This window comes from Mytilus edulis, chromosome 13, assembly GCF_963676685.1.
Source record: "Mytilus edulis chromosome 13, xbMytEdul2.2, whole genome shotgun sequence".
Taxonomy (NCBI): domain Eukaryota; kingdom Metazoa; phylum Mollusca; class Bivalvia; order Mytilida; family Mytilidae; genus Mytilus; species Mytilus edulis.
In genome coordinates, this window is record NC_092356.1 from 42,614,158 (window position 1) to 42,639,948 (window position 25,791).

General features: G+C 32.7%; 1 protein-coding gene across 1 annotated transcript in view; it reads left to right on the forward strand.

Annotated features, from left to right (window-relative positions):
* Positions 1-25,791, forward strand: part of LOC139501282 (uncharacterized) — a 98,899-nt gene that overhangs the window by 24,258 nt on the left and 48,850 nt on the right. The window contains exons 22-43 of the mRNA XM_071290316.1: positions 568-727; positions 912-1,137; positions 1,602-1,839; positions 2,421-2,609; positions 3,784-4,090; positions 4,632-5,045; positions 9,514-9,640; positions 10,140-10,234; positions 11,401-11,586; positions 12,485-12,665; positions 14,843-15,009; positions 16,593-16,720; positions 17,993-18,245; positions 19,233-19,404; positions 20,092-20,335; positions 20,670-20,787; positions 21,165-21,343; positions 21,961-22,120; positions 22,986-23,183; positions 23,765-24,001; positions 24,494-24,653; positions 25,066-25,307. Of these exons, the coding sequence (XP_071146417.1) occupies positions 568-727; positions 912-1,137; positions 1,602-1,839; positions 2,421-2,609; positions 3,784-4,090; positions 4,632-5,045; positions 9,514-9,640; positions 10,140-10,234; positions 11,401-11,586; positions 12,485-12,665; positions 14,843-15,009; positions 16,593-16,720; positions 17,993-18,245; positions 19,233-19,404; positions 20,092-20,335; positions 20,670-20,787; positions 21,165-21,343; positions 21,961-22,120; positions 22,986-23,183; positions 23,765-24,001; positions 24,494-24,653; positions 25,066-25,307 (4,381 nt within the window). The remainder of the gene's footprint in view (positions 1-567; positions 728-911; positions 1,138-1,601; positions 1,840-2,420; positions 2,610-3,783; positions 4,091-4,631; positions 5,046-9,513; positions 9,641-10,139; positions 10,235-11,400; positions 11,587-12,484; positions 12,666-14,842; positions 15,010-16,592; positions 16,721-17,992; positions 18,246-19,232; positions 19,405-20,091; positions 20,336-20,669; positions 20,788-21,164; positions 21,344-21,960; positions 22,121-22,985; positions 23,184-23,764; positions 24,002-24,493; positions 24,654-25,065; positions 25,308-25,791) is intronic.

Sequence of the window (25,791 nt, forward strand, 5' to 3'; positions counted from 1 at the left end):
TTGGTCTATATGATAGTTGTATTAACTGTCTCTGTGTTGACCCTGACATAGTATTTAGGTTAATTGTACTGGCTAAAGACTTGAAAAATCTAGTCCAGAGCTAAAACAAACCTGTCTTGAAGTTGTGCTATCCAAAGAATTTAAACTCTTCCAATATGGTATTTGACGCCATTAATGACAAAATTTTCATCTGGTTTTGTAGAAGTCCGCATACAAATTGGTATATTCATGGTTTACTTATATCCTGAAAATCCATGAAAATTGGTAACCCACATATAATAATGAATCCACAGTACCTCTAAATATTTGATAATAACTGAACAATGAACTGATTCCATTAGATTTTTTAACTCATTTAATCTACCTATATCTATATAAGATGCATTAATTTTGTTTGCTCTTACCTGCAAATTTTAGTTACAGAATAATTATGTGATGTGAATATTTTTTCTGTTCTTATATTTTGAAATCATGGAACATTTAGGTTTCTTATTGAGAAAGAAAATTTCAGCAATCATAAATAAAATCTTTGGTATTCATTTTTGTCTTTCCATTTTTCAATTTCAGTATTCTGAGTTTCTTTCCAAGCTACTGTCCAATGGAGACGAGGTGTTCAAATCTTTTGACTTCACACTAAAGGGAGACTTTAGTTTTCCTAAACAGGATGTAGATCTGTTTAAATATAGTATTCATATGTTGGTTGGAGGAATTTTACCAATGCAGTTTTGTAAGTTGTCACATGTTAATTTAGTAGAATGTTCAGTATATTGATCATAAGTAAATTAATTACTGTGTTTGGTTGTGGATAATGCACCCTTTTTTAGCAAAGACATAAAATTGATTGCTTCAGAATAAGCGTGTTATTTCAATTATAAGAATAAATTTTGATGTAAGTTTTTCTATTATTTCAGCGTTTGGTTCTGGAGCATACTATGGAATGAAGTTTGAGATTGGTGCCAAGGTGTTAGAAATGAAGGCTATATGTGGTGTAGAACCTTATGGTGGGGTGACAGTCTATGGTGAACTAGCTATTGGATTTGCATTGTATGGAAAACTTCGATTAGAAGGAAGAATAATGGACCTGCGTTTCCCAACAACAGCTGAAATTTCATTTAACAAGTTCCCTCTAGATGTTGGGTAAGTGGAAGATTTCATTTAACAAGTTATCTCTAGATGTTGGATAAATGGCAGATTACATTCAATAAGTTCCCTCTAGATGCTTAGAATAGCAACATCTACCTTTTTTTTATCATAATTATCAGAAGACTCATTAAAGGAGTTATTTCCCTTGAATGATGATTTTGGTTTGGCTAATTTTCATATTTTTACAAAAATTGAAAACAGAAACTGTTAACAAAAAAATGATCAGCTGTACCAGATCTACAAAATGCCTAATAACTGAAACCTTGGATGACTGATTGACCCTAAATGACAATTTTCTAAGAATAAGAAAATGTGGTATGATTGCCAATGATATAACTATCTACCAGAAATGACAAAAAAGTGGTTTTTTTTAAATTGGTCACTGTACATAAATCTATAGTAAATGGAGAGAAACTGTTAACATAGAAAATTATCACCAATACAATTTTCTTTTACAGCCTGGTTATGTTCTTGGAATTGACCCCAATAGAGCTGAACCTGTATGCCCTAGTGACCTTAGAGGTTGATATTGTTGTTGCTAAGTTTACGAAAACCTTGTTTAAAGCTACACTATGGTCTTATAAAGCTCCAATCATTTCTATGAAACTGATTGATAACAAGAAAGATGAAGAAGACAAAACTCCTCCAGATATTTCACCATTTACTGATGGAGCTGATACAAACAGAAAGAAAAGGGTAAGGAATTCATTTGTATGGTTGTTTGATGTCAGAAGTTCCCTGACTTGGGTGAATGTTCTGAATGTTGTAACTGAGCATGTTGAAAGTTATTAAAATTATTCATTCTTCCCACCTCCATGTCCAAAAGGATGGGTATAATAAAATATTTATAAACCAAACGGAATCAAAACTATTGTCTGTTTCTTAAAAACTCTTAAAATAGGCATTATTTCCATTGGGTACTTTCACTTTAAAGCAACTATCGACATATTACATCACCAACATTTCATGCCATTTAAGTTTTTTTGCTAAAGCAGTTGTTGATTGTTTCCAAAGTATTCAGTTGCCTCAGGGCTGTTATTTGTTATTGGAATAACTTAAGGATTTAGATAGTAGTATTTTCGTATAACAATTGAATTAAGAATTGAAAACAGAATAGATTGTGAGATGTGTTGATGACAACCCTCCTCCTAAAAAAATTGTTCTAAAAATGAGCAAAAACACTATTCAACATTTCAAACTTAACAACAATGTCTGCAATGAAATAAAATCTCCCACAACTCTCTAGTGAGATTGTTTTTTTTCTTTTAAATATTTAGGCCACACCAAGTTGTGAAGTAGAACAGATAGCAGATAGAGATTATGTAGAGCCAATGTTTGAAATTGCTGTACGTGCTGAGGACGACAGAAGTGACGTGGCTTACTTCCTTGATGTTGGAACAGTACCGGGAGGAAAAGATGTAATGGATCAGCATACTCTTGGTGGACCAAAGACTTCAGTTGATGAGGCAAGTCTTTATAACATGCCAACATTAAAGTTTTCATAATATTATTACTTCATCAAAATTGTATCCAAAAAAATACTTTTCAATTGCCTTGTCTTTGAGATGTTCTTGCAAACTGTGAAACAAATATACTTTTCTTGTCTTCAGATATTAAATCATATAAAAAGAAAACCTTCTTTTTATGTATGTATCTTAGACTGATTAAGTTTTGGGCCAAGGTCCAGATCTAAGCATCTAAATGAATGGATTTTGTCAGTTACAATCATGGTAAATAATGAAAATTTTTACAGAAAGAGGATCACTGCAACCATAATTATCTGTGGATTCATTTTTGTCAAGCCTTCAACTTGTACAATACTTGGACAGAAGCTTGTTAATGATCATAAGATAGTATCCAGAAGTAAATTTTGTAAAACAAAAAAAATCCTGTTTTTCCATATTTTACTTATAAATGGACTTAGTTTTTCTGCATGAAAATTTCATTCACTCTGTGGTTAAATGTTTTTAAAATTTTAATAACGTTCTTAAACTATCCTGGATTTGTACTGAACTTTGAGAGAAGCTTTCTTTTTATCTAAAGCTAGTGTCTAGAAGGAAATTTTGTAAAAATGTGTACCTATATTTCTGCATTTTACTTATAAATGGACTTAGATTTTCATCCAGTTAACAATGGTTAGCATTACATACAGTCTGCAGTTAAAGTTTTTAAAACATTTACTAGATTCATAAACTATCCTCAAACTTGGACAGAATCTTCCTACAATCAAAAGATAGTATCAAGAGGATTTTTTTCCAACAAAAATAGGCAAGACAAATTTTATTTTCTTAGGTACCAATTTTCAATAATTCATTTAATAAAAAAAATATTTTCATCAATACATTATTTTGTAGTTTTAGTAAAATTCTGCATACAATCTTTTAGGTAATTTATATTTCATTGAACTATGTGAAATGTAAGTTCACTTAAACCAAAGAAATCTGCAAAAAAAATAATTATTCTCAAATTTAAAATGAATCCACAAAATATTTTAGAGAAGAAAGTTTCCAGATAATATATATGTAAGGGTCAAGATGTAATGGAGAATGATTGACATTAAAATGAGCAAGATCACTTGCTAGTATGCAAAGTCCAATTGGAAAATTATTGGTCTTTTTAATTTATATGTTGTAATTTCAGAGACTTAGTGCTACTGGAGTCCCTCTATATTTTACAATGTACGCACAAAATGATGCTGGTGTGCGCTCCATGGCAACCTGTGATTTACATACATATGATGTAACTCTTCCTGGTGGTCGATTTACGGAAGACTTTTTATCAACCAGTAATCCAGCCGTTATGAAGGCATCTGTTGTTGTTTATGAAGACTCTGATATAGTCATGACACAGGTCGGATTGGGGTACGGAAAAGATGTGTGGGGCGATCAAATAATTCCATGGACTAGTGTCAATGTTGATGCAAATGCCTTTGTACCACCAGATCTAAGTAAGTATTTGAGTTTCATAATGTAACTGATGTATTAAAAGTTACAGGGGTTGCACTTAAGCTCCTCCCACTGATACAGGAATATTGATTTCATCGTTCAGCTAGCAAGCAAAGTATAATCCATCAGATTTTATAATTTAGATAGGAAACAAATGACTTTAAACTATTGCTCCTTTTTTTATTGGGTCCCTGCCTGTCTGAAAGTGGACTCCTTCCACAGAAAGTACTATCTGCATAATAAACAGCTGCTTTTCCTGTTTTAGGACAATAACTCTAAAGTGCTTTGAGCAGTTTTCATGATAATTAGGTGACTGCTTTATTTCTTTTGATGTGAGCTCCTTTTAGTTCTTTTATGAATTTCTGATATGCCATTTAGTAGTTATGGAATGCTATTCTTTGAAATAGCGACAGGGGTAATATGCCCTCATGGCACAGCTGTTTATTATAATTGACATACTCTTTTCAAATTATTCTATTGCAACAAAATTTTAGTAGAATTAAATATAAATTTTATATTGTACCTTCAATATTTATTATTCAGGTAATGACCCACATAACCATAAAGTTATGGAAATGTTCACAGACTTCAGAGTAGGTCGACTGATTGCACCATTAGGAGGGGAGATAACTCAAGAACATTCAGTTGGTGATTGTGCTAAACGATGTGCAGACTTACTGAACACCAAATGTATGAGCTTCAATTATGACTTCAATGATGGCACATGTGAAAGGCTGGAAGGAATAGAAGGCCACCACTTCAAGCTGGCTCAGTATGGAATGTTCCTCCATTACGAAAGACTTGGTATTGGACATATCTTGAGTTTTGATTATAATACTTTGTGGCTGACCCATAATAAGACACATTACTTCAACTTCCGTATCATTAACGATTTAGGATTTGAGAGTATTATTTCTACCCCGGGAATAATGTTGGATACTACACCTCCAGAAACAGGTGAGCTATCTTTAATCATAAATACTTTATAATTCAAGAGTTTTATTTCCACCCCAGTTAAAATGGTGGATACTATATGCCTCTAGAGACGGGTGATATATTTTTTAGAGGAGCTCTATGAACAAAATAAGAAAGATTTTATATGTTCATGATGTTATGGATGTATATGATACAACTTTCCAAAGTACATAGACCTATGATACCAGTTGTGGTACAAGATGCATGTTACTGAAAGAACCATTCATTGGTTAGGATCATAGCCAATCATTGTTTTAGGAAATATCATGCATGCAGTCCATTGGATATTGCAAACATGGATTATAGACCTCTTCCTAATTTTGTAGTAGACAAGTATGAAGGCTTATTTGAAAATGTCCATAACATATTAGGAAAGTAGAGAATTTTTTTTCTAACTGATTGAATAAATACTACAGTACAGCCTTTCAACGAAAAGAAATAAAACCCGTAGCACTACAGACTCCTAAGAGGATCTAAAACGATGACAAAAGACTCTGATTCAATCGGTAATGAAAGGTTGACTATCAAACGGGAGCGAGAAATAATAATTTACAGTCGTGCACCTGATGACGACAATCAAAGTCTCGATTTCAAGTTGTTTTACAAATATGCTTCTCACCACTCCAAAATCTACGTTCATACATTACTTTTGTACAAGTTAAACGACTTTCATGACCGCAGGTTAAGTTTTCTAAATGTTTCAACTCGAAATGAAACTCCTGACCACGATTGTTTATGATTCCGCCATTTTGTTTTTCACAAGGTTTTTTCTTCTCAACAAACTTTGAAAAAAACATATTTTGACAGCGTTTTTACGCCCGATACTAAAATGTAGAATGCATTTGATGTTTATCATAACATCTATGGTGCAACTGCACCAAGAAACATGTCTAAACGGTATTTTTACTGTTTGCACTGTGACCGTCTAAAAATAGAAATCTATGTATCCTTAAGGATAATTTCGCCCTCAGCTCCGTGGTGCCAAAAGGATAATTTCGGCTCGCGCTCGAGGGTGCCAAAAGGATAATTTCGGTAAGAAAGGGTTAAGAGGGATAGGCTATGTAACTTTTTATCAGTTTTTCATTTAAAATATAAAACTCAGTGAAAGTGTAACTTTCTGGGATGTTACTGCATTTATCTGACCAAACATATTTTGTTGTCTATTGAAATTGAAATTTCTTCATACTGAAAGATATAATAGGGGCAGATAGAGGAAAATGTTTAAGATGTGACGATTTATTAGAAAAGTTAAGTGTGATTGTTACGATTGCCCTGCTTATAAACATGAACATGATGATGAGTGGGACCCCAAAAAATTTCTATACTAATTGTACCAGAAGATGTAAAATAATGAAATATAACTATAGGTTTGCTTTTTATGCCCCACCTACGATAGTAGAGGGGCATTATGTTTTCTGGTCTGTGCGTCCGTCCGTCCTTCCGTCTGTTCGTTCAGGTTAAAGTTTTTGGTCAAGGTAGTTTTTGATGAAGTTGAAGTCCAATCAACTTCAAACTAAGTACACATGTTCCCTATGATATGATCTTTCTAATTTAATTGCCAAATTAGACTTTTGACCCCGATTTCACGGTCGACTGAACATAGAAAATGATAATGCGAGTGGGGCATCTGTGTACTATGGACACATTCTTGTTGTTAATTGATATGTGACAAGGTATATATTTTTGATAAACAAAAATATGAAAAAAGTACTTGATGTCTCAGCTGCTCACCCCTACCAAAAAAATATTGAAGTTATTTTGCAAATTTGATCTCCTGTACTAGATCTGATTTAAATAACATACTTTGGCATTCATTTTTAGCTCACCTGGCCCAAAGGGCCAAGTGAGCTTTTCTCATCACTTTGCGTCCGGCGTCCGGTGTCCGTCGTCCATCGTCCGTCGTCGTCCGGCGTTAGCTTTTACAAAAATCTTCTCCTCTGAAACTACTGGGCCAAATCAAACCAAACTTGGCCACAATCATCATTGGGGTATCTAGTTTAAAATATGTGTGGCGTGACCCGGTCAACCAACCAAGATGGCCGCCACGGCTAAAAATAGAACATAGGGGTAAAATGCAGTTTTTGCCTTATAACTCAAAAACCAAAGCATTTAGAGCAAATCTGACATGAGGTAAAAATGTTTATCAGATCAAGATCTATCTGCCCTGAAATTTTTAGATGAATCGGTCAATCGGTTGTTGGGTTGCTGCCCCTGAATTGGTAATTTTGAGGAAATTTTGCTGTTTTTGGTTATTATCTTGAATATTATTATAGATAGAGATAAACTGTAAACAGCAATAATGTTCAGCAAAGTAAGATCTACAAATAAGTCAACATGACCAAAATGGTCAGTTGACCCGTTTAGGAGTTATTGCCCTTTATAGTCAATTTTTAACCATTTTTCGTTAATTAAAGTAATCTTTTACAAAAATCTTCTCCTCTGAAACTACTGGGCCAAATTAATCCAAACTTGGCCACAATCATCTTTGGGGTATTTAGTTTAAAAAATGTGTGGCGTGACCTGGTCAACTAACCAAGATGGCCGCCACGGCTAAAAATAGAACAAAGGGGTAAAATGCAGTTTTTGGCTTATAACTCAAAAACAAAGCTTTTTGAGGAAATCTGACATGGGATAAAAATGTTTATCAGGTCAAGATCTATCTGCCCTGAAATTTTCAGATGAATCGGTCAGTCGGTTGTTGGGTTGCTGCCCCAGAATTGGTAATTTTGAGGAAATTTTGCTGTTTTTGGTTATTATCTTGAATATTATTATAGATAGAGATAAACTGTAAACAGCAATAATGTTCAGCAAAGTAAGATCTACAAATAAGTCAACATGACCAAAATGGTCAGTTGACCCGTTTAGGAGTTATTGCCCTTTATAGTCAATTTTTAACCATTTTTCGTAAATTAAAGTAATCTTTTACAAAAATCTTCTCCTCTGAAACTGCTGGGCCAAATTAATCCAAACTTGGCCACAATCATCTTTGGGGTATATAGTTTAAAAAATGTGTGGCGTGACCTGGTCAACCAACCAAGATGGCCGCCACCGCTAAAAATAGAACATAGGGGTAAAATGCAGTTTTTGGCTTATAACTCAAAAACCAAAGCATTTTGAGGAAATCTGACAGGATAAAAATGTTTATCAGGTCAAGATCTATCTGCCCTGAAATTTTCAGATGAATCGGTCAATCGGTTGTTGGGTTGCTGCCCCTGAATTGGTAATTTTGAGGAAATTTTGCTGTTTTTGGTTATTATCTTGAATATTATTATAGATAAAGATAAATTGTAAACAGCAATAATGTTCAGCAAAGTAAGATCTACAAATAAGTCAACATGACCAAAATGGTCAGTTGACCCCTTTAGGAGTTATTGCCCTTTATAGTCAATCTTTAACCATTTTTCATAAATCTAAGTAATCTTTTACAAAATCTCCACTGAAACTACTAGGCCACAATCAGCTTTGGGGTATATAGTTTGAAAAATGTGTCCGATGACCTGGCCATTCAACCAAGATGGCCGCCACGATTAAAAATAGAACATAGGGGTAAAATGCAAGTTTTGGCTTATAACTATGAAACCAAAGCATCTAGAGCAAATCTGACAAGAAGTTAAATTGTTAATCAAGTCAATATCTATCTGCCATGAATTTTTCAGATGAATTGGACAACTGGTTGTTGGGTTGCTGCCCTCCAATTGGTAATTTTTAAAGAAATTTTGCCGTTTTTGGTTATCTTGAATACTATTATAGATAGCGATAAACTGTAAACAGCAATAATGTTCAGCAAAGTAAGATCTACAAATAAGTCAACATGACCTAAATGGTCAATTGACCCCTTAAGGAGTTATTGCCCTTTATAGTCAATTTTTAACAATTTTCATTAATTTGGTAAATTTATGTAAATTTTTACCAAATATAGTTCTCTGTTACTAATAGGCAAAGTTCATTATAGATATAATTGTAAGAAGTAAAATCGTTCAGTAAAGTAAGAACTTCAAACACATCACCATCACCAAAATACAATTTTGTCATGAATCCATTTGTGTCCTTTGTTTAATATGCACATAGACCAAGGTGAGCGACACAGGCTCTTTAGAGCCTCTAGTTTAATGCAACACAGGGCTTACACAACTATCTATGGGCTTTAAGATGCAATATATTGTATTTGCCATTGCCAAATAACTTTTAGTGGCAACATATAACATATAACATTGTCAATTAACACTAAGTGGCAACATATGTCATATACTATAGTCACATATGGCATTTACAATTACCAATTGACTTTTAGTGGCAACTTATGACACAAACCTTTGCTATTTAACTTTTAGTGGCAATATATGCCATAAGCCATTGCCAATTCTTTTTTAGTAGCAACCTGTGGCATATACAGTCTATTGCCAATTGACTTATCAAGTAAAACTTAATCATACATAACATTGTATTCTAGGTCCTATAAACAACAGCACCATCGACTATTTGGAATTTGTAGATTGTAGTACAAAAATAATACCAACTGATAGACCAGACTTCCTTATGTGGTGTAGAGGTGAAAATTCAGCAGTTAAAAATCACAGGTATTATTCTGTTTGATGCAATTTTCAAGGGTATGTTATAATAGGATACATAGATAAAAGTGTGTACTCTATCTTTATGTAGAACACTAGGAGTTCTGTGAATGAAAAGTCACAAACTTTGTTTCTGTGGATTCATTTTTTTCTGTGGATATCAATTTTTTGCGGATTTCTTAAAACTTGCATATTCATGGATTTCTTGGTTTTGCCAATCTCTGTATACAAAGCCTATTGAAAATGTGATATTTGTTGAACATATGAATTTGTTCACCTTTACCAACGAAACCCATGAAATCGGTATTCAACGAATAATAATGAATCCACAGTATACAAACTACACAAATACCAGGTGACATCTTGAGGGCTTCATTGGTATAGAACTATTTCAATCTTAAAAGTGTATTGCTACAATCAGTTTAAGAAACCTTTAAAAGCATTTTAAGGGTCAGTAACTGCTTTTCTAAACAGTGTTAAACCTTTCATTTTTTACTTTTTTTTGTAGAGTAATACAAGATGGACCAGAATCATTAGCAGTTTTCAATGGAGCAATATTTATGAATGATATGCTGTATACAAGAGCAAATAATTATATCTCGGGTAAGAAGAAAAAAAAGTATTGGCTCACATAGGAGCATCATGTTTTTGGTCTGTGCATCTGTTTGCCTGTCCGTTCGTCCTTTTGTTTGTCCATTAGTTTGTCATGTCTCAGGTAGTCATAGATGAAGTTGAAGTCCAATCAACTTGCAACTTAGTACACATGCTTCCTATGATATGATCTTTCGAAAAATTAGTTTTGACCTCAAAATGCCAAGTGCGAGTGGGGCATTGGTGTGGAACACATTCTTGTTTTAAATGGTTGTTGATATAAGTAGATATAAACAATTTGACAACAAAATTATGTGTATTGTGTTGGTTGTTTTTTTTATGTTCCACCTTTTATTTAAAGTACATTTTTAATACAAGATAAATAACATATTGGTAAAACCCCACTATTTCACATCTTGAAAGCTGAAGCAGGAAAAGGAAACTGACAAAGGATAGAAATTATCAGGATATCAAGATCTATCTATAGTACTGTAAAATTTCATCACATTTTAAAGTTATTTCCTTGAAAAAACATTCTTCAAATATTTTCATTTTCAGACTAAATACCCTCTCACACAAATAAGAATAAGTGCTAATAAATAATCTATTGATTAGTGATTATAAAAAGATTGACTAAAGTTAACAAGTATTTGTAAAGTTTGCTCTTAAGGAAGTTCTCTAATCAGTTTCAAAACAACAAGCTTTTCATAACACTAGTATATATTGATAGGAGATTATTAAAGGAAACAAAAGAGCCAAAAAAAATATAGGTCAATGTGCTTGTTTTCGAGATGTCAGCGATTGAAATTTTGGTGTGAAAATTTTCTCTCTTGATTTTTCATAACTGTATCATTGACAAGTTTAAGTGCTCAAAAACTATTAAAAAATAACAAGGATCTTATAAGGCTTTTACAGATGGCTTATAATCATACATGTAAAAGATTTATAAAATAAAAAATAGGGGTTAATGGGCAAATTTTTTCTAAGGCTTTCAAATGGCAAAACCAGAGGATTCCGAAAATCTGACAAAAATTGCAAAGTATGACAAGCAAACATCCTTTAGATTCAATTGAGAATGAAATTCATTTTTTTATTGAATATTCGAACAACAACGAGCCATTCATGTTGTTCCGACACATCTAATTTGTATTAAAGATCATTATATTTTGATGTTTTAGCAAACTGGGATGGATTCAATGACAAGCAGTCTGGACTTTTATTTATCTCTGTTACTGTTGGTACTGAAATCTGTGCAGAAACAATCCATGAACATTATGATCCACATTCTCATCTGTTTGACATATCTCAGTGGACACATAGTGCTATGATAAGTCCTCTTCCAGCACCTTATGAGCAGCTCCCAGGTACGTGTAACATAATTTGCATAAATAATAAAATAATTTTCAACATATTGAATTATTTGTTAAAGAACAAGTGTGGACACAAATTAGTGTGGATAATATGTTTGGATGTTTGACTGTTTTCTAACTAAAAAAGAATCTGTGTTGCCATATAGGGTTCTATATTGAACTTTGCACAGTGACAGCCAACCTGTATCAAACACTGAAAATAGCAGTGTCTTTTATTTAATTTTTAGTTTTAATGTTCTAGACTGTCATGCAGGAGACACTAGTTCTAAATGAGTGCGGACTGTTCATAGATTTTGTTTTGCTTCCAAACTTGACATTAGTTTGAATATCAAATCTACAACTTGGCCAAAGTACTATGAGTGCTTCCTGTATATGATATGTTCAGTCCTGCAAATAAATTTTGTGCAACGTTCCATTGGAGGATTTCCTTTCAACATTTTAACTTTGAAATACCTTCTATGTGAATACTTTTAAAACATTTATAAAACTATTACCTTAAGGGAACATAGCTAGCTGTGTGTGCTCCAACACTGGAGAGATCTATGTCAAGAAGCAGAAGATTGAAAGGATTGTCAAATAATTCTGATCAAATATTTTTTAAGGAATAAAAATTTCATGCTTTGTGTAGATAACTGATGCTATTTCAGAATGCATATTTTAACCCAATAAAGTAATACATGTTGTTAACCACATAGTTCTACTGTTTAGCAGTATGCCAGGATCCAATAAAAAAATTCACGGATTGAACAAGCTAATATATATGTGAATATGTGTTTCTTTAGTAAGATAGTTCTTTTTATTAAAAGAATTTGAGTAGGCCACCACAGCATATACCAGTACTCAGTTCTGAAAAGACCTGGAAATTAGTAATTAAGACTTGTTATATTTTCAGATGGCCAGTATTTTATTACAGTAAGAGCTATAAATGGGGTGAAATATGGAGGTCCTTTTGCAACAACTGTGTGCCACACAACTCCTTACATCGTTGACAATTCACCTCCAATTATATATGAGCTATATAATATTCAGTATGATGAATTTCAGTATAACCTGACCTACAGACACAATTCTTCGTAAGTATTGAAAACTTTAACACAAGTCACAGCCCCTTACATCATTGACAATTCACCTCCAATTATATATGAGCTGTATAACATTCAGTATGATGAATTTCATTATAACCTGACCTACAGACACAATTCTTCGTAAGTATTGAAAACTTTAACACAAGTCACAGCCCCTTACATCGTTGACAATTCACCTCCAATTATATATGAGCTGTATAACATTCAGTATGATGAATTCCAATATAACCTGACCTACAGACACAATTCATCGTAAGTATTACTGGTATAATGCTATCATACTGTCATGCTAGTAAAAAGAAGACTGGGCTTCGATTGCAGCATGAGCAGACTGAAGTCTTATATTTATATTTGCTGAAATAGAATTATGAGCAACAACTGGTTGATTCAGAATCAGAAAATTGGTGACATGTCATATTGGGCACTGTATTGCTGCAGATATGATTTCTGTAAAGTTCCAGCAGTTTAATATCATTTGACATTGAGATGTTATCATCCTGAATATGCATTGGTAGTTAAACACAAATGATTCATTATTACAGTGTAAACTGCCTAATCCGACACCTGAGTATTCCAACATCCTTAATTAACCGACACATTTTCATGGTCCAAGAATATGCATATCCTTGCAAAAAAAAATAAGTATTCCTACATCCAGTTACCGGTAGTCCAACATTTTTTTCGGTCCCCCAGTGTGTCTGATAACCCAGGTTACACAGCAGGGCTTCCAAAACGGTCATATATTATGGTCATTTGTATAATGTCCGGTAAAAGTCCAGGCGGGCAAAGCATGAAACGGTAATATATTTTTTAGTTTTCAAGGCTTTTCCGGTCATTTTTACATAATTCACAATCTTTTTGACCCAACCTTTTGCCTTTAACATCAACACATTTCCGGTCATAAATGTGACATGATGATTAATTACTATCAAAACAACACCTACTTCAATACTTTCTAATTTTAATCAAGGCTAATTAGTAGTTGGACAGCTGAAATCTACCTTTTCAGGTGACAGGTGAACTATGTTCAGTATCGGACATCGTATAAATTGATCGGTTTATTCACAATTATTTTCTTACATTTCAGCGGTTTGTATCTAATTGATTTAGTCCAAAAGATTAAAATTATTAGAAATTAGTTTATCAACATGATTTGATGAAAAATTTAAAAGGGTTTTAAATGAAAAATCGCCAGAACTACGTCGTATGAACTAGAACACGTGTGCGCATGTGCACAGGTATTAAATTTAATAATGCATCCTACATTTCTTCAAAAATGCTAAAATTATCATTGATACCTGTATCTAACATTCATTTCAAGTATTTTGTTGAAGAAATAACGTGGAAAGAGCTTCTTCTCTCAGTCGTGCTTTGTAAACATACGCGGATTTTACGTATCCGTTTATGGTCCATGTTTTACCATTGTCAAGTCAACATCCGGTTAGAACAATTTGAAAACAAAAGTAAAGTTTTTGACAATGTCATTTTTCACAAATAAAAAGTCTAAAGCAGATATGAGCACGCTGATGTGCACACTTTGAATGATGCACTGCCAATTTAACAGTTACATCCGAACATCAAATTCATATCATATCAAAGTAAAGTTTAACATCAATTTTTTTTAAATGTAATGTCAATCATTGGAATGGCCATCTGATTACCATAATTCCCTTTTGTGACTAAGTCTTCAGGGATTAAAATCAGTATCAGATATGAAATGTCCGGCTGGCTCTAATATTTTTTGGAAGCCCTGTTACACAGTATATGAATTGTTGTCTGTTGACGTGCTTATTCAGTGCATTTTCAACTAACATGCTGGAAAGATGTGGATGAAACTTCAATCAGTTGTAGAACAATATCTGAGAATGTGAATAAAGGAATAAAAACCCACGTCTACATGTTCAAGTGAGATATTTTAACTTCATTAATTCAATACTGCTATAGGTTAAAATATTCTCTTGTCAGCACAGCTTCTCTAAATAAGCTTGATGGATATTGATAAAAACTTGAACCTTTGTATAACACTTCCCAAATAATATATATTAAACTATATATGTTTATGTTTTCAGTGATCCAGAATCAGGTATATTTTATTATGATTGCTGCCTTGCACTTACCCAGAGAGACTGTTATGGGTTAGTCTTTATATATGTTTATGTTTTCAGTGATCCTGAGTCAGGTATATTGTATAATGATTGCTGCCTTGGACTAACCCAAAGAGATTGTTATGAGCTTCCCTGGACACGACTAGATTTCACTGATTTTGTTACGATTACTGTATCCATAACAGCTGGTATACCAATATGGGTCAAGAACAAAGCTATTAATAATGGTAAGTAATGCTAATCAGATTCTATTTTTAATTTAGTGCTTCCGTCATTACTTTCTTTTTAAAAGGGCATATGTAGCAGTTTGAAATAACCAAATTCTGCACAATGTGATCTTCAATAGTAAGAGACTTTCAACCAAGTATGTTCCTCTGAATACTGCATAAATGAGCTTCCAACAACTGCTGTGAATGCAAAATTTGTAAAAAATGTTTTGATGTAAATAAAAAAAAATTATATGTACACATATATATTTTTTTTCTTGAGAATAAGTAAAATTGACTGTTGCTCACAGCATCCACAGTGCTTTGATTTATAAATGCTGTATAATTTTCAAAAAGTTGTAAATATATATTATACTAGAAAAATACCTGTTTTTACAGTTATAAGTATAGGACATAGCTAAAAAAAAATGTTCTAGATATTAACTCCCTTGAAAGCCAAGGATTTTTACAGTGAGTTGACTGTTAGTGTTGCTCTCCACCAATTGCAACTCATTCAAAATATTGCAATTTTACACATATTTTACTGAATATGAAATGTTTTAATTCACATTATGTCTGATTCTTATAAATATAGAATACTTTTAGAAAGAAAAACTATATGAAAGCTTAGTTTGGACAATTTAATAGCAATTCAAAAAAGTATTCTATATTTATAAGAATCAGACATTATGTGAATTAAAACATTTCATATTCAGTAAAATATGTATAAAATTGCAATATATGTTTGTAGGAAGTTTCCATGGGGGAGATAATAACTTTTCTTTCAAAAAGTCTTTATTCAAAAAAATAATATTTTAGGTTATCTCCCCTGAAAACTTATCAATAGCATATTGTTATTTCACACATATTTTACTGAATATATGATGTTTTATTTAAAATGATATCTGATTCTTATAAATATAGAATACTTTTAGAAAGAAAAACTATATGAAAGCTTAGTTTGGACAATTTAATAGCAATTCAAAATAAACAGTTCCCCTTCAGCATGGAAATGAATATAATATAACTATACAAACTGATAAACTAATTTTTGTCACAACATCATTAAAGTGGAGTTAAAGTCTCATAAGATTGTAAGTATATTTTATTTCATCACCTTGCACTTTCACATTTTGACTGAACAATTTTTTCAATTTTCTGACCAGTTGAACAATTTGGTTTAATAAAACAAATTGCAATTTGGTCAAAATTTTGAATGAGTTTCAATTGGTGGAGAGCAACACTAACAGTCAACTCACTGTAATTACTTTTATTGTCTATGTAAGTCTATAGATAAGATAAATACTTGTATGAAAAGCTCTGCTCAAACTTTGCATTTTAAATATAATTAACGGCAGAAGGAAAAAGAGTATCAGAACAGAACACAAAACGATTGAAACATTTTTTCTCCAGGTTTTTTCAAGGAATAGGAATGGAGGGCTGTATGGACCTTGTTTTACGTTACCAATCCCCAATACATTTTTTGGGGGGAAATTGGTGTATTATAAAAATATAGTTACACCTCATGAAGTATAAAATGATGTATAAACTCAAATATAACTTTTTCTAGAATAACCCTTAGTGTAATTTGATTTTAATTACAGTGGACCTGAGAACAATTAAAGCAGCAGACCAGCCAATCATTATTGACCCAACCCCTCCAATTGCTGGTAAAGTGTATGATGGACAAACTTCTGATGTGGATCTTTTGTTTACCAAAGAACAAGATGTGGTAAGATTTTCAGAATTGGTCAGTTTCTTCAAATATAAATGCAATACGATGAATGACCTCAATACATCATAATTGTTTGCACAATTGTTCTTCAAAGTTTTGAAATATATATATCTATTCTTCTTATTTTGTATTTTGCACAATTGTTCTGCAAAGTTTTGAAATATATATATCTATTTTTCTTATTTTGCAATTATAATACAAGGCATATAATTTTGTCTCTGTTGGAGAGTTGTCTTATTTTCAATCATACCAAATCTTCTAATTTTTAGGTAAGATTACATTGCAATACTGTGAATAGTTACCTTTTTTGAAAACTTAATGAAATACAGTCCAATTGTGGAATAATTTATGTTTACAACAAAGCATCTTAAAAGTGTTAATATTTTTCTTGAGAATGGTCAGTTCTAGTTTATCTTTTTAAAATGGTCTTCAAAAGACAACAGGTGTTAAACCAAATTGCTCAGTTTAACAAGGTTACTATCAAAGAAATAGGTTTTGCTAAGCTAAGGCTCTAGGTTAATCTAGTAGACCAGTAGATAATAAGTTCACACCTGTATGGAAATAAAAGTCTATAATCATCCAGTAAAAACAAGTCAATTCAATGTTTTTTATGCCCCACCTACGATAGTAGAGGGGCATTATGTTTTCTGGTCTGTGGCTCCGTTCGTCTGTGCGTCTGTCCGTTCAGGTTAAAGTTTTTGGTCAAAGTAGTTTTTGATGAAGCTGAAGTCCAATCAACTTGAAACTTAGTAGACTTGTTGCTTATGATATGATCTTTCTAGTTTTAAAGCCAAATTAGACTTTTGACCCCAATTTCACGGTCCACTGAACATAGAAAATGAAAGTGGGAGTTTCAGGTTAAAGTTTTTGGTCAAGGTAGTTTTTGGTGAAGCTGAAGTCCAATCAATTTGAAACTTAGTAAACTTGTTGCTTATGATATAATCTTTTTAATTTTGAAGCCAAATTAGACTTTTGACCCCAATTTCACGGTCCACTAAACATAGAAAATGAAAGTGGGAGTTTCAGGTTAAAGTTTTTTGTCAAGGTAGTTTTTGATAAAATTGAAGTCCAATCAACTTGAAACTTAGTACATATGTTCCCTATAGTATAATCTTTCTAATTTTAATACCAAATTAGATTATTACCCAATTTCACGGTCCATGGAACATGGAAAAAGATAGTGCGAGTGGTGCATCTGTGTACTTTGGACACATTCTTGTTTCTGCACATTTGAATAAAGAGTTTTATGCATATTTTTTTCTATGACAGATATGTGCCAACTGGCAAGGCTTCTATGATCCTGAATCTGGAATTTCATTCTACATGGTTAGCATAGGCTCTGAACCATTAGAAAATGTTACAGACGTTTCTAACTTGACACAAGTAAGCCGTCAGTTACACGATGCCTGCGTTCTCCTGCAAGAAGCTGCTTATCTTGAACATGGCAGAATTTACTATACAACAGTCTGGGCATTTAATGGAGCAGCTAGACAACTGAATATTTCAGGAATTTCAAATGGAGGTAAATTAAATTTATATACGTATACAAAATTTACAGGTTCTAAATAACAGTACATGTGTTTGATGAAAATTCAGATTGTCTTCAGAAGCTTCTGTAGACCATGTCAACTAGTTGTATCAGTCATAAATGGAGCCTGCATGGTTAGCCACTAGGCCCGAGAACACAGCTATTTCGTAGTGCATTTCTTTAAGACCATAAATTCAAATTTAAAAAATCGCACTTGCTCTTTCTCAAAAAGATTTTTACATTGTAGTGTACTACAAGTGAGACAAATAATATCAAAATTATAGAAACTTCTACCAGCTCTAACTCAAAATATTGACAACTCTGTGTTAAGGGGGTGTAAAATTCAGTTTGACAGCTTCAGACGTGATAAAATTTGACCTTTTTGAACTGGACCAAATCATTACTTAACATAAAGATTCAGCACCCAAATTCTAATAACATGTAAATACATCCCCCTACTTAATATTTCATGCATTTAATATTAAGAAATAAATTGGGAAAGTGTTTTAAATAAAACATGCAAGTTATACACTGTTTACAGTAGGGACTATATTCGTAGACAACGAAAACCAAAGGACGATAACTGTGTCCTTGGACCACTAGTCAGATGCTCTAGACTAGTAGAATTAAAATCAGGCTGGTGAATTTTTGCAAAACTTTGTTTAGGCATATTAGGAAAAATGTCTGAATTGTGATTGGTTTACTGTTAAAGGTCTTTCTAGGCGCTGCAGCTTCTACCATAATTAAAAATGAACGCCTTGATAAAGCCAATAATCCTGAAACTGGTATTTAACAAAAACAATCATGATACTTTTTAGCAGGTGACAAAACGGACGTGCTTTCAATTGATTGTAAGTTTTTGTGCAAAGATTTGGTAAAACCCCATCTTTTCTAAAAAAAAAAAAAAAATAGAAACAATCTGCAATTTTTTATACCTCATATATGACTTTTTTTATGCATGTAAAATATTTCTATTACTAGTATTGGTTGATTTAACTCCATCAGTGCCTGGGCAAGTTATTGATGGATTGCTGGATAATTTTATTGACTTGGACTACACATCAAGTCAGGCTAAGGTAGAGGCCCAATGGAAAGATTACTATGACCCAGATTCTACTATTAAACAGTATGATGTACAAGTGTCCAGTGCTCAGTAAGTGTATTTACTGTGGATTCATTGCTATTGGTTATACAGTGAAACCTGATTAAACCGAACCCTGAATAAACCGGAAACCTGTCTAATCCAAACTTGTTCTAAAGACCAATTATATCACATTTTATGCATTGTGAACCTTATGAAACCGAATACCTGCCAAAACCAAATAAAATCTCAAGTCCCGAAAGGGTTCGGTTTAGTCAGGTTTCACTGTATACCAATTTTGGTGGATTTCAAGGGTATAGATTAATCACAAAATTAAATTGTTCAATGAATGACCCATTTTCTTTAGACTTGTATGCAGACTTTCGCAAAACCTTGAAATGAAGTATCCCCGAACATTTTACTTCCTTAACCCACGGAAATAAATAGATCCACAGTATGTATAATGTAGTATAATTGCCATTGAGAATACTCTCCACCAGAGACAAAATGACGTAGAAGGTCATCGTATATATTTTTTGTCCATTCTTACGATTTCTTTGTAAATTTAATACTAAATGATTCGTAAATGGTAATACTTAAATCTTCATTTTGCTTAGTTTAAAAAAAACCTAATAGTTAATTTGATTTGCAATTAATTAGGAAGTCAGACTTTATCTAGTTTTTGATCACTTACATGAAATTTTTTATTAATAGGTTTTATACTATATAGATGGCTTTAAAGTAAAAACTTTCTTTCAGAAACATGTCCAACGACTTCTCGGTGATTAGAGAATGGGTGACATTCAGTAACGATTCCACCAGTGCTAAATGGCTTAATTTCCACTTGGCACACAGAGATAGAATCAAGATAGAACTGAAAACAACAAACGGAGCTTTGAATTCCATTGTTAATGAGACTGATACATATGTTGTGGACTTAACTCCTCCTGCCCTGAGTTACCTTGGAGACGGATTGACACAGGGTGGCGATATTGACTTCCAGGTAGGAAGTAAATTTTAGAAGGGAGATTTCCAACTTGAAATTGAAAAAAAGTCAAATTATTTTCTGTCTTATGTTTAATTTTTACTGCTGTATGTTCCGTAAATTAAGGAATTTTTTAACAAATATTAATAATGGGAATAATGCTTCTGGTTGAGTAGAATCAGTATCTTAATAATAAAAAACTTGCAATCTGATACAGGTATCTGTATGAAGCATTATCTGAAATCACTATTATTAATCTAGCGTTTTTGTTCAGTCTTCAAAATCATCAATAATACTGGTAAATGCATACTTTTTTTTTAATTTTCAGTATGTCTTAATGTATCTTTTGTAGTCTTATGCCACTTCCTTAAGTACAAACTTCAAATTTGAAGACCATGAATCTGGACTGGATTACTACAGAATACAGATTTATGAGAAGTACCAGGGTAGCAAGAGACAACTTGTCCCAAGTAAGTTAAATGGCTCAAATCTGCCAGAGCACAAAAAGAATCAGTTCTTAGTCCATAGATAAATGCCTCAACTTATCATTAATTCTATTACGCTAGCAGGATACAGATTATTCTTAGAAGTTCTGTCATTCAAATCCACCTTAAAGAAAAAATACTCTATTTTTTTTTAAGCACAAAAAGAAAATTCCAATTATGCTAAATAGAATAGGCTTTCAAAAAATTTAGATCATCAACCTCATTTTCAAAAATATAGCCACTTAAAAATTGTCATGATTTATGTAAAAAGTTTTAAAAAGAGACTTCTTGAAAAACTTATTGTGTGATAGTTCTGCAATTTTACAAAGAATAAATATATATATGTTGTGTTTTTGTTTTAGTTATTAAAGGTAACTGGTTGGATCTAACTGATGACCCAACAAGGACATCCTACACTCACAGTGGAATGTCCCTGAACCTTGGTGCCGCTTACAGTATCAGAGTGGGATCCCTTAACAAAGCAGGACATATGGCAGTATTTGAAACTGATAGTGTTAGAGTGGATACATCACCACCTTCTGTAAGTTCAAACTTGTTATGCCCTTAACAATTTGAAAAAATTGCTGAATTTTTCGTTTCTGTTCTCTAACTTAGATTTGCCTGAACCAATTATTATGAAACTTAAACACAATATATACTTATTACCATAAAACTCATGATCAATTACAAATTTTGGTAATGTTACTTTAATTGTATCAAGTTATGTCCCTTTATAACTTTATATTATATGCAATGCAAAGGGGACACATTCCCATGTATTTAATGACAAGTTTACTAGAAAGTTGTGTCTTTAATAATTTTGTATTTGAATCAAATGTATATGAACTCTCGTGTATGGATGAAATTTTGTCTAAGCTTCTAATATTTGATCTGAAATTTAGAAAGAAAGACATTTTTCAGAAGTGCAAACATTATATCTTTTTCATCACCAGATAAAAGAGTTTAAAATAACTCAGGAAATTTTTTAAATTGATATTGATATTTATGCCTTGTTCACACAGTAAAGCGAATAGCAATTCCAATTAGAATTGACGTTAGGACGTAAAACGTTTCGAATGCGAATTAAACTAATTCGAATTAGTTAATGTGAATCGAATTCGAATTACGTGTGAACTCAGCATTATTTATTTGTGATAGGTTAAGTGGTTGAGAGTAGGAACATTAATCTCTGGTCAAGAAGAGGAGGTTGGAGGCTATGTGTTTCAGGCCAATACAAAAGGGATCAAGGCAGCCTGGTTGGCTTCTGACCCTGAGTCTGGTATCATTGGGTATGAGGTTGCTGTAGGAACTACTCCTGGTAAATATTCTTTTACACATAGATATCAGTAGATGTATGAGGTAATTTCTAGTGATTTATCTATATATTTAGAATGTTGAAATACTGGGTAAAGTCGGTTTTATTGTTGAAATTTAAATTACTAAGGATTAAAGTTTACCTTATATTTTTTTTCCATAAGTAAATATATTCAAATTGATAGTAATTTATTATCGAAACTTTATGTTGTCCTTTTTGTCGAGCCTTCGACTTTAATCGAAAAAGCGAGACTAAGCGATCCTACATTCCGTTGACGGCGGTGGCGTTCACAAATATTCACTCTGTGGTTAAAGTTTTTGAAATTTTAGTAACTTTCTTAAACTATACTGGATTTCTACCAAGCTTGGAAAGGACTTGTTTATGATCATAAGATAATATCCAGAAGTAAATTTTGTTAAAAAATAAATCCATTTTTTCCGTATTTTACTTATAAATGGACTTAGATTTTCTTCCAGTTAACATTACATACAGTCTGCAGTTATAAAGTTTTTAAAACATTTATTAGATTCAAAAACTATCCTGGATTTTTATCAAACTTGGACAGAAGCTTCTTACAATCAAAAGATAGTATCAAGAGGAATATTTTGATTTTTTTCCTCACTTTTGTTGAGCCTGCGATTTACAGCAAAAGTAGGCGAGACACCGGGGTTCCGTGGAACCCTTACAAATTTTTTCATTATTTAAATGGAGTACATTTACGTTTGTAAAAGTCATTCAGTAGTCAACTAATATATGATGTTTTTCATACAAATTTGAAAAACTGTTTCAATTTCTTTTCCAAAAAATTCCAAGACAATACAAATGTTTCTTCATTTACAATATTCACCTTTTTGTCTCTTTAATATAGGTGGGACAGACAAACTAGATTGGACATTGTATGGTGCAGAGAATGATTTGTATATACAGGGTCTTAGTCTGGATGTCACCAACCTGACTACCCACAAGCCTGTGTATTATGTCAGTATAAAAGCAGAGAATGGAGCTCAATTATTCAGCTCTTCCATGACATCTACTCCTATTGTGGTTGTTGAAGAGGACAGAGCTGGTAAATTATGTAGTAAAATATTTTTAAAAAGAGAGAAATTTGGAAATCATGATGGGAAATATAATCTAAGTTGATCTATAAATAAGTCTTTCTTTACTAAATTTTCCATTTGCTGAAAAAATTGATACTAAAAAGTTATAACAAAATAATTTCATAGGTATGACTACAGGTAAAATATGCAGGTGATTTTACTGTATAATAATGAAATAAGAAAAAAATAAGGATAAGTAGTGTGATCCCCAATGTGACAACTATCCACCAGAGTTCAAATGATGTGCATGTAAGCAATGTTTTAAAAGTCATGGTTCATCCTTGTAGTCTTCAAAGTGTTTAATACCCATTACTTATAGTCGGTTATTATTGCCAATTGCCAATGAGACAACCATCCACTAGAGTCCATGTGACGCACATGTAAGCAATAAGAAGTTACTGTACAGACTTTAACGACCTTTAACCCATACCTTATAGTAACCTTTACATGCATTGTTGACATTAACACAGAAGTATAGTTTTGATCCTCACACATAAAAATAATATTATGACTTGAAGTGGGATTTATCAAAATTGTTGTACATGTATAGGTCTTGTTGTGGACGGCGCTGATGGAACAGATGAAAATACACCAGAACTGGGTGTGGATGTAGACTACACTGTGGATACCACTACTGTAACTGTTACGTTTGATGGATTTGAAAGTCATCTCCATGGTGTGATGATGTATGAGTGGGCTGTAGGTACCTCACCAGGTGGAGAAGATGTACAACCATTCATGAGTGAGGGTATTATACATTCAGAGGAAGAAAATGTAGCAGGAGACGGTAAGTATGGCTTTGAATGGCTTAATTTATCATCCATCGTTTAGTACCAGATAGGATAAATTATATATGGAAACAATCATTTATTGTATATCTGTTCACTATCTTGACCAAGAGGTAGATAAAGCTAAAAAAAAGCAAAAAATTTAGTTTTTGTCTATAATCGATAAACATTGGAAATAGAGCCATTTTTGTTTGCTTTTTGACAATATATGTAATTAAAATCTTCTCAGGGAATCTGAGTCAATATCTTCTGTGAAGCCTTAAAAAAAAATTATACTGGTGTGTGCTGATTAATTACCATTCTGATCTTTATTTTTTTCTCTGATTATAAGGAATCATATCCCCTGTCATGGTAACCAATCAAAATGCAGGATTAGATCCAGTCTAATATTAAAACTTACAAGGTTCAAATATGCATATTAAAAGAATCATGCTCTCAAATTTGACTGAATTTTTAGAAAGCATAATATCCAATCTTTTTCTGACTTGTAGGAGTAACAAGTTCTGGACACGCCCATGCCACATTACCATTGGAGCCAGAGACTATGTATTATGCCTCTGTCAGGGGAATCACTAATGGTGGAAATGTTGTCCAGTCTTCATCTGATGGTTTTACAGTTGATGTTTCACCACCTATGATCAATATTGACAGGTAAAAAAAGAGTTATTGTGTAGTATTTATATATGTTATTGTAGCAAATTCTATTCGAAAATTTACAATATGATAAATATATATATAGACATTAACGGTATGTGAGATATCTGTTAAAACATGTATTATCAAATTATGGAATCATTCTATAGTGCTTGATCTGACATCCCATTAGAAATGTTAGAAATCATGATTTTATAAATGACCTTGGATGCAAATTTTTAATCAACTAATCATTTTGAGTGACACATTTACTGTAAACATAAATTGACAGGATTGAATTAAATTTGTATGCCTCCATCACATTTGATGGGTATTGTTTTCTGTCTGTACTTCTGTATGTCCCAAAATTAAAACAACACAACAGTATGTAAAAATGAAATATTGACAACAAGTAATTGTATTTTAATAGGTTAACAGACAAGATCCCATCAGATCAAGACATCACTAGTGGTAATTCTCTTTACCAGACAACAACTGACTCACTGACTGCCCAATGGACATACAATGACACAGAGAGTGGTATAGAACGTGGATGGTATTCAGTAGGAACCTATCCATTTGCTGAGGACATAGCCTCAATGGTAGAGGTAGAGATTTCATCCAAGGATTTCAGTACTTTACCATTGGCTTATGTGACTGCTGTTGATACAGGTATGTAAGACACACAAAAATTTTATAAAGCGACAAGACCTTTGTCTACTCTAAATTTGCCTGGCTCATGAAGCATATATATAACGTTGCTGGGCTTCTAAAATTTCGTATATGACTTTTTAGCTCACCTGGCCTAAAAGGCCAAGTGAGCTTTTCTCATCACTTTGCGTCCTGCGTACGTCGTCGTCCTGCGTCGTTTACTTTTACAAAAATCTTCTCCTCTGAAACTACTGGGCCAAATTAATCCAAACTTGGCCACAATCATTTTTGGGGTATCTACTTTAAAAAATGTGTCCGGTAATCTAGCCATTGAACCAAGATGGCCGCCACGGCTAAAAATAGAACATAGGGGTAAAATGCAGTTTTTGGCTTATAACTCAAAAACCAAAGCATTTAGAGCAAATCTGACACGGGGGGTAAAATTGTTTATCAGGTCAAGATCTATCTGTCCTGAAATTTTCAGATAAATCGGACAACCCGTTGT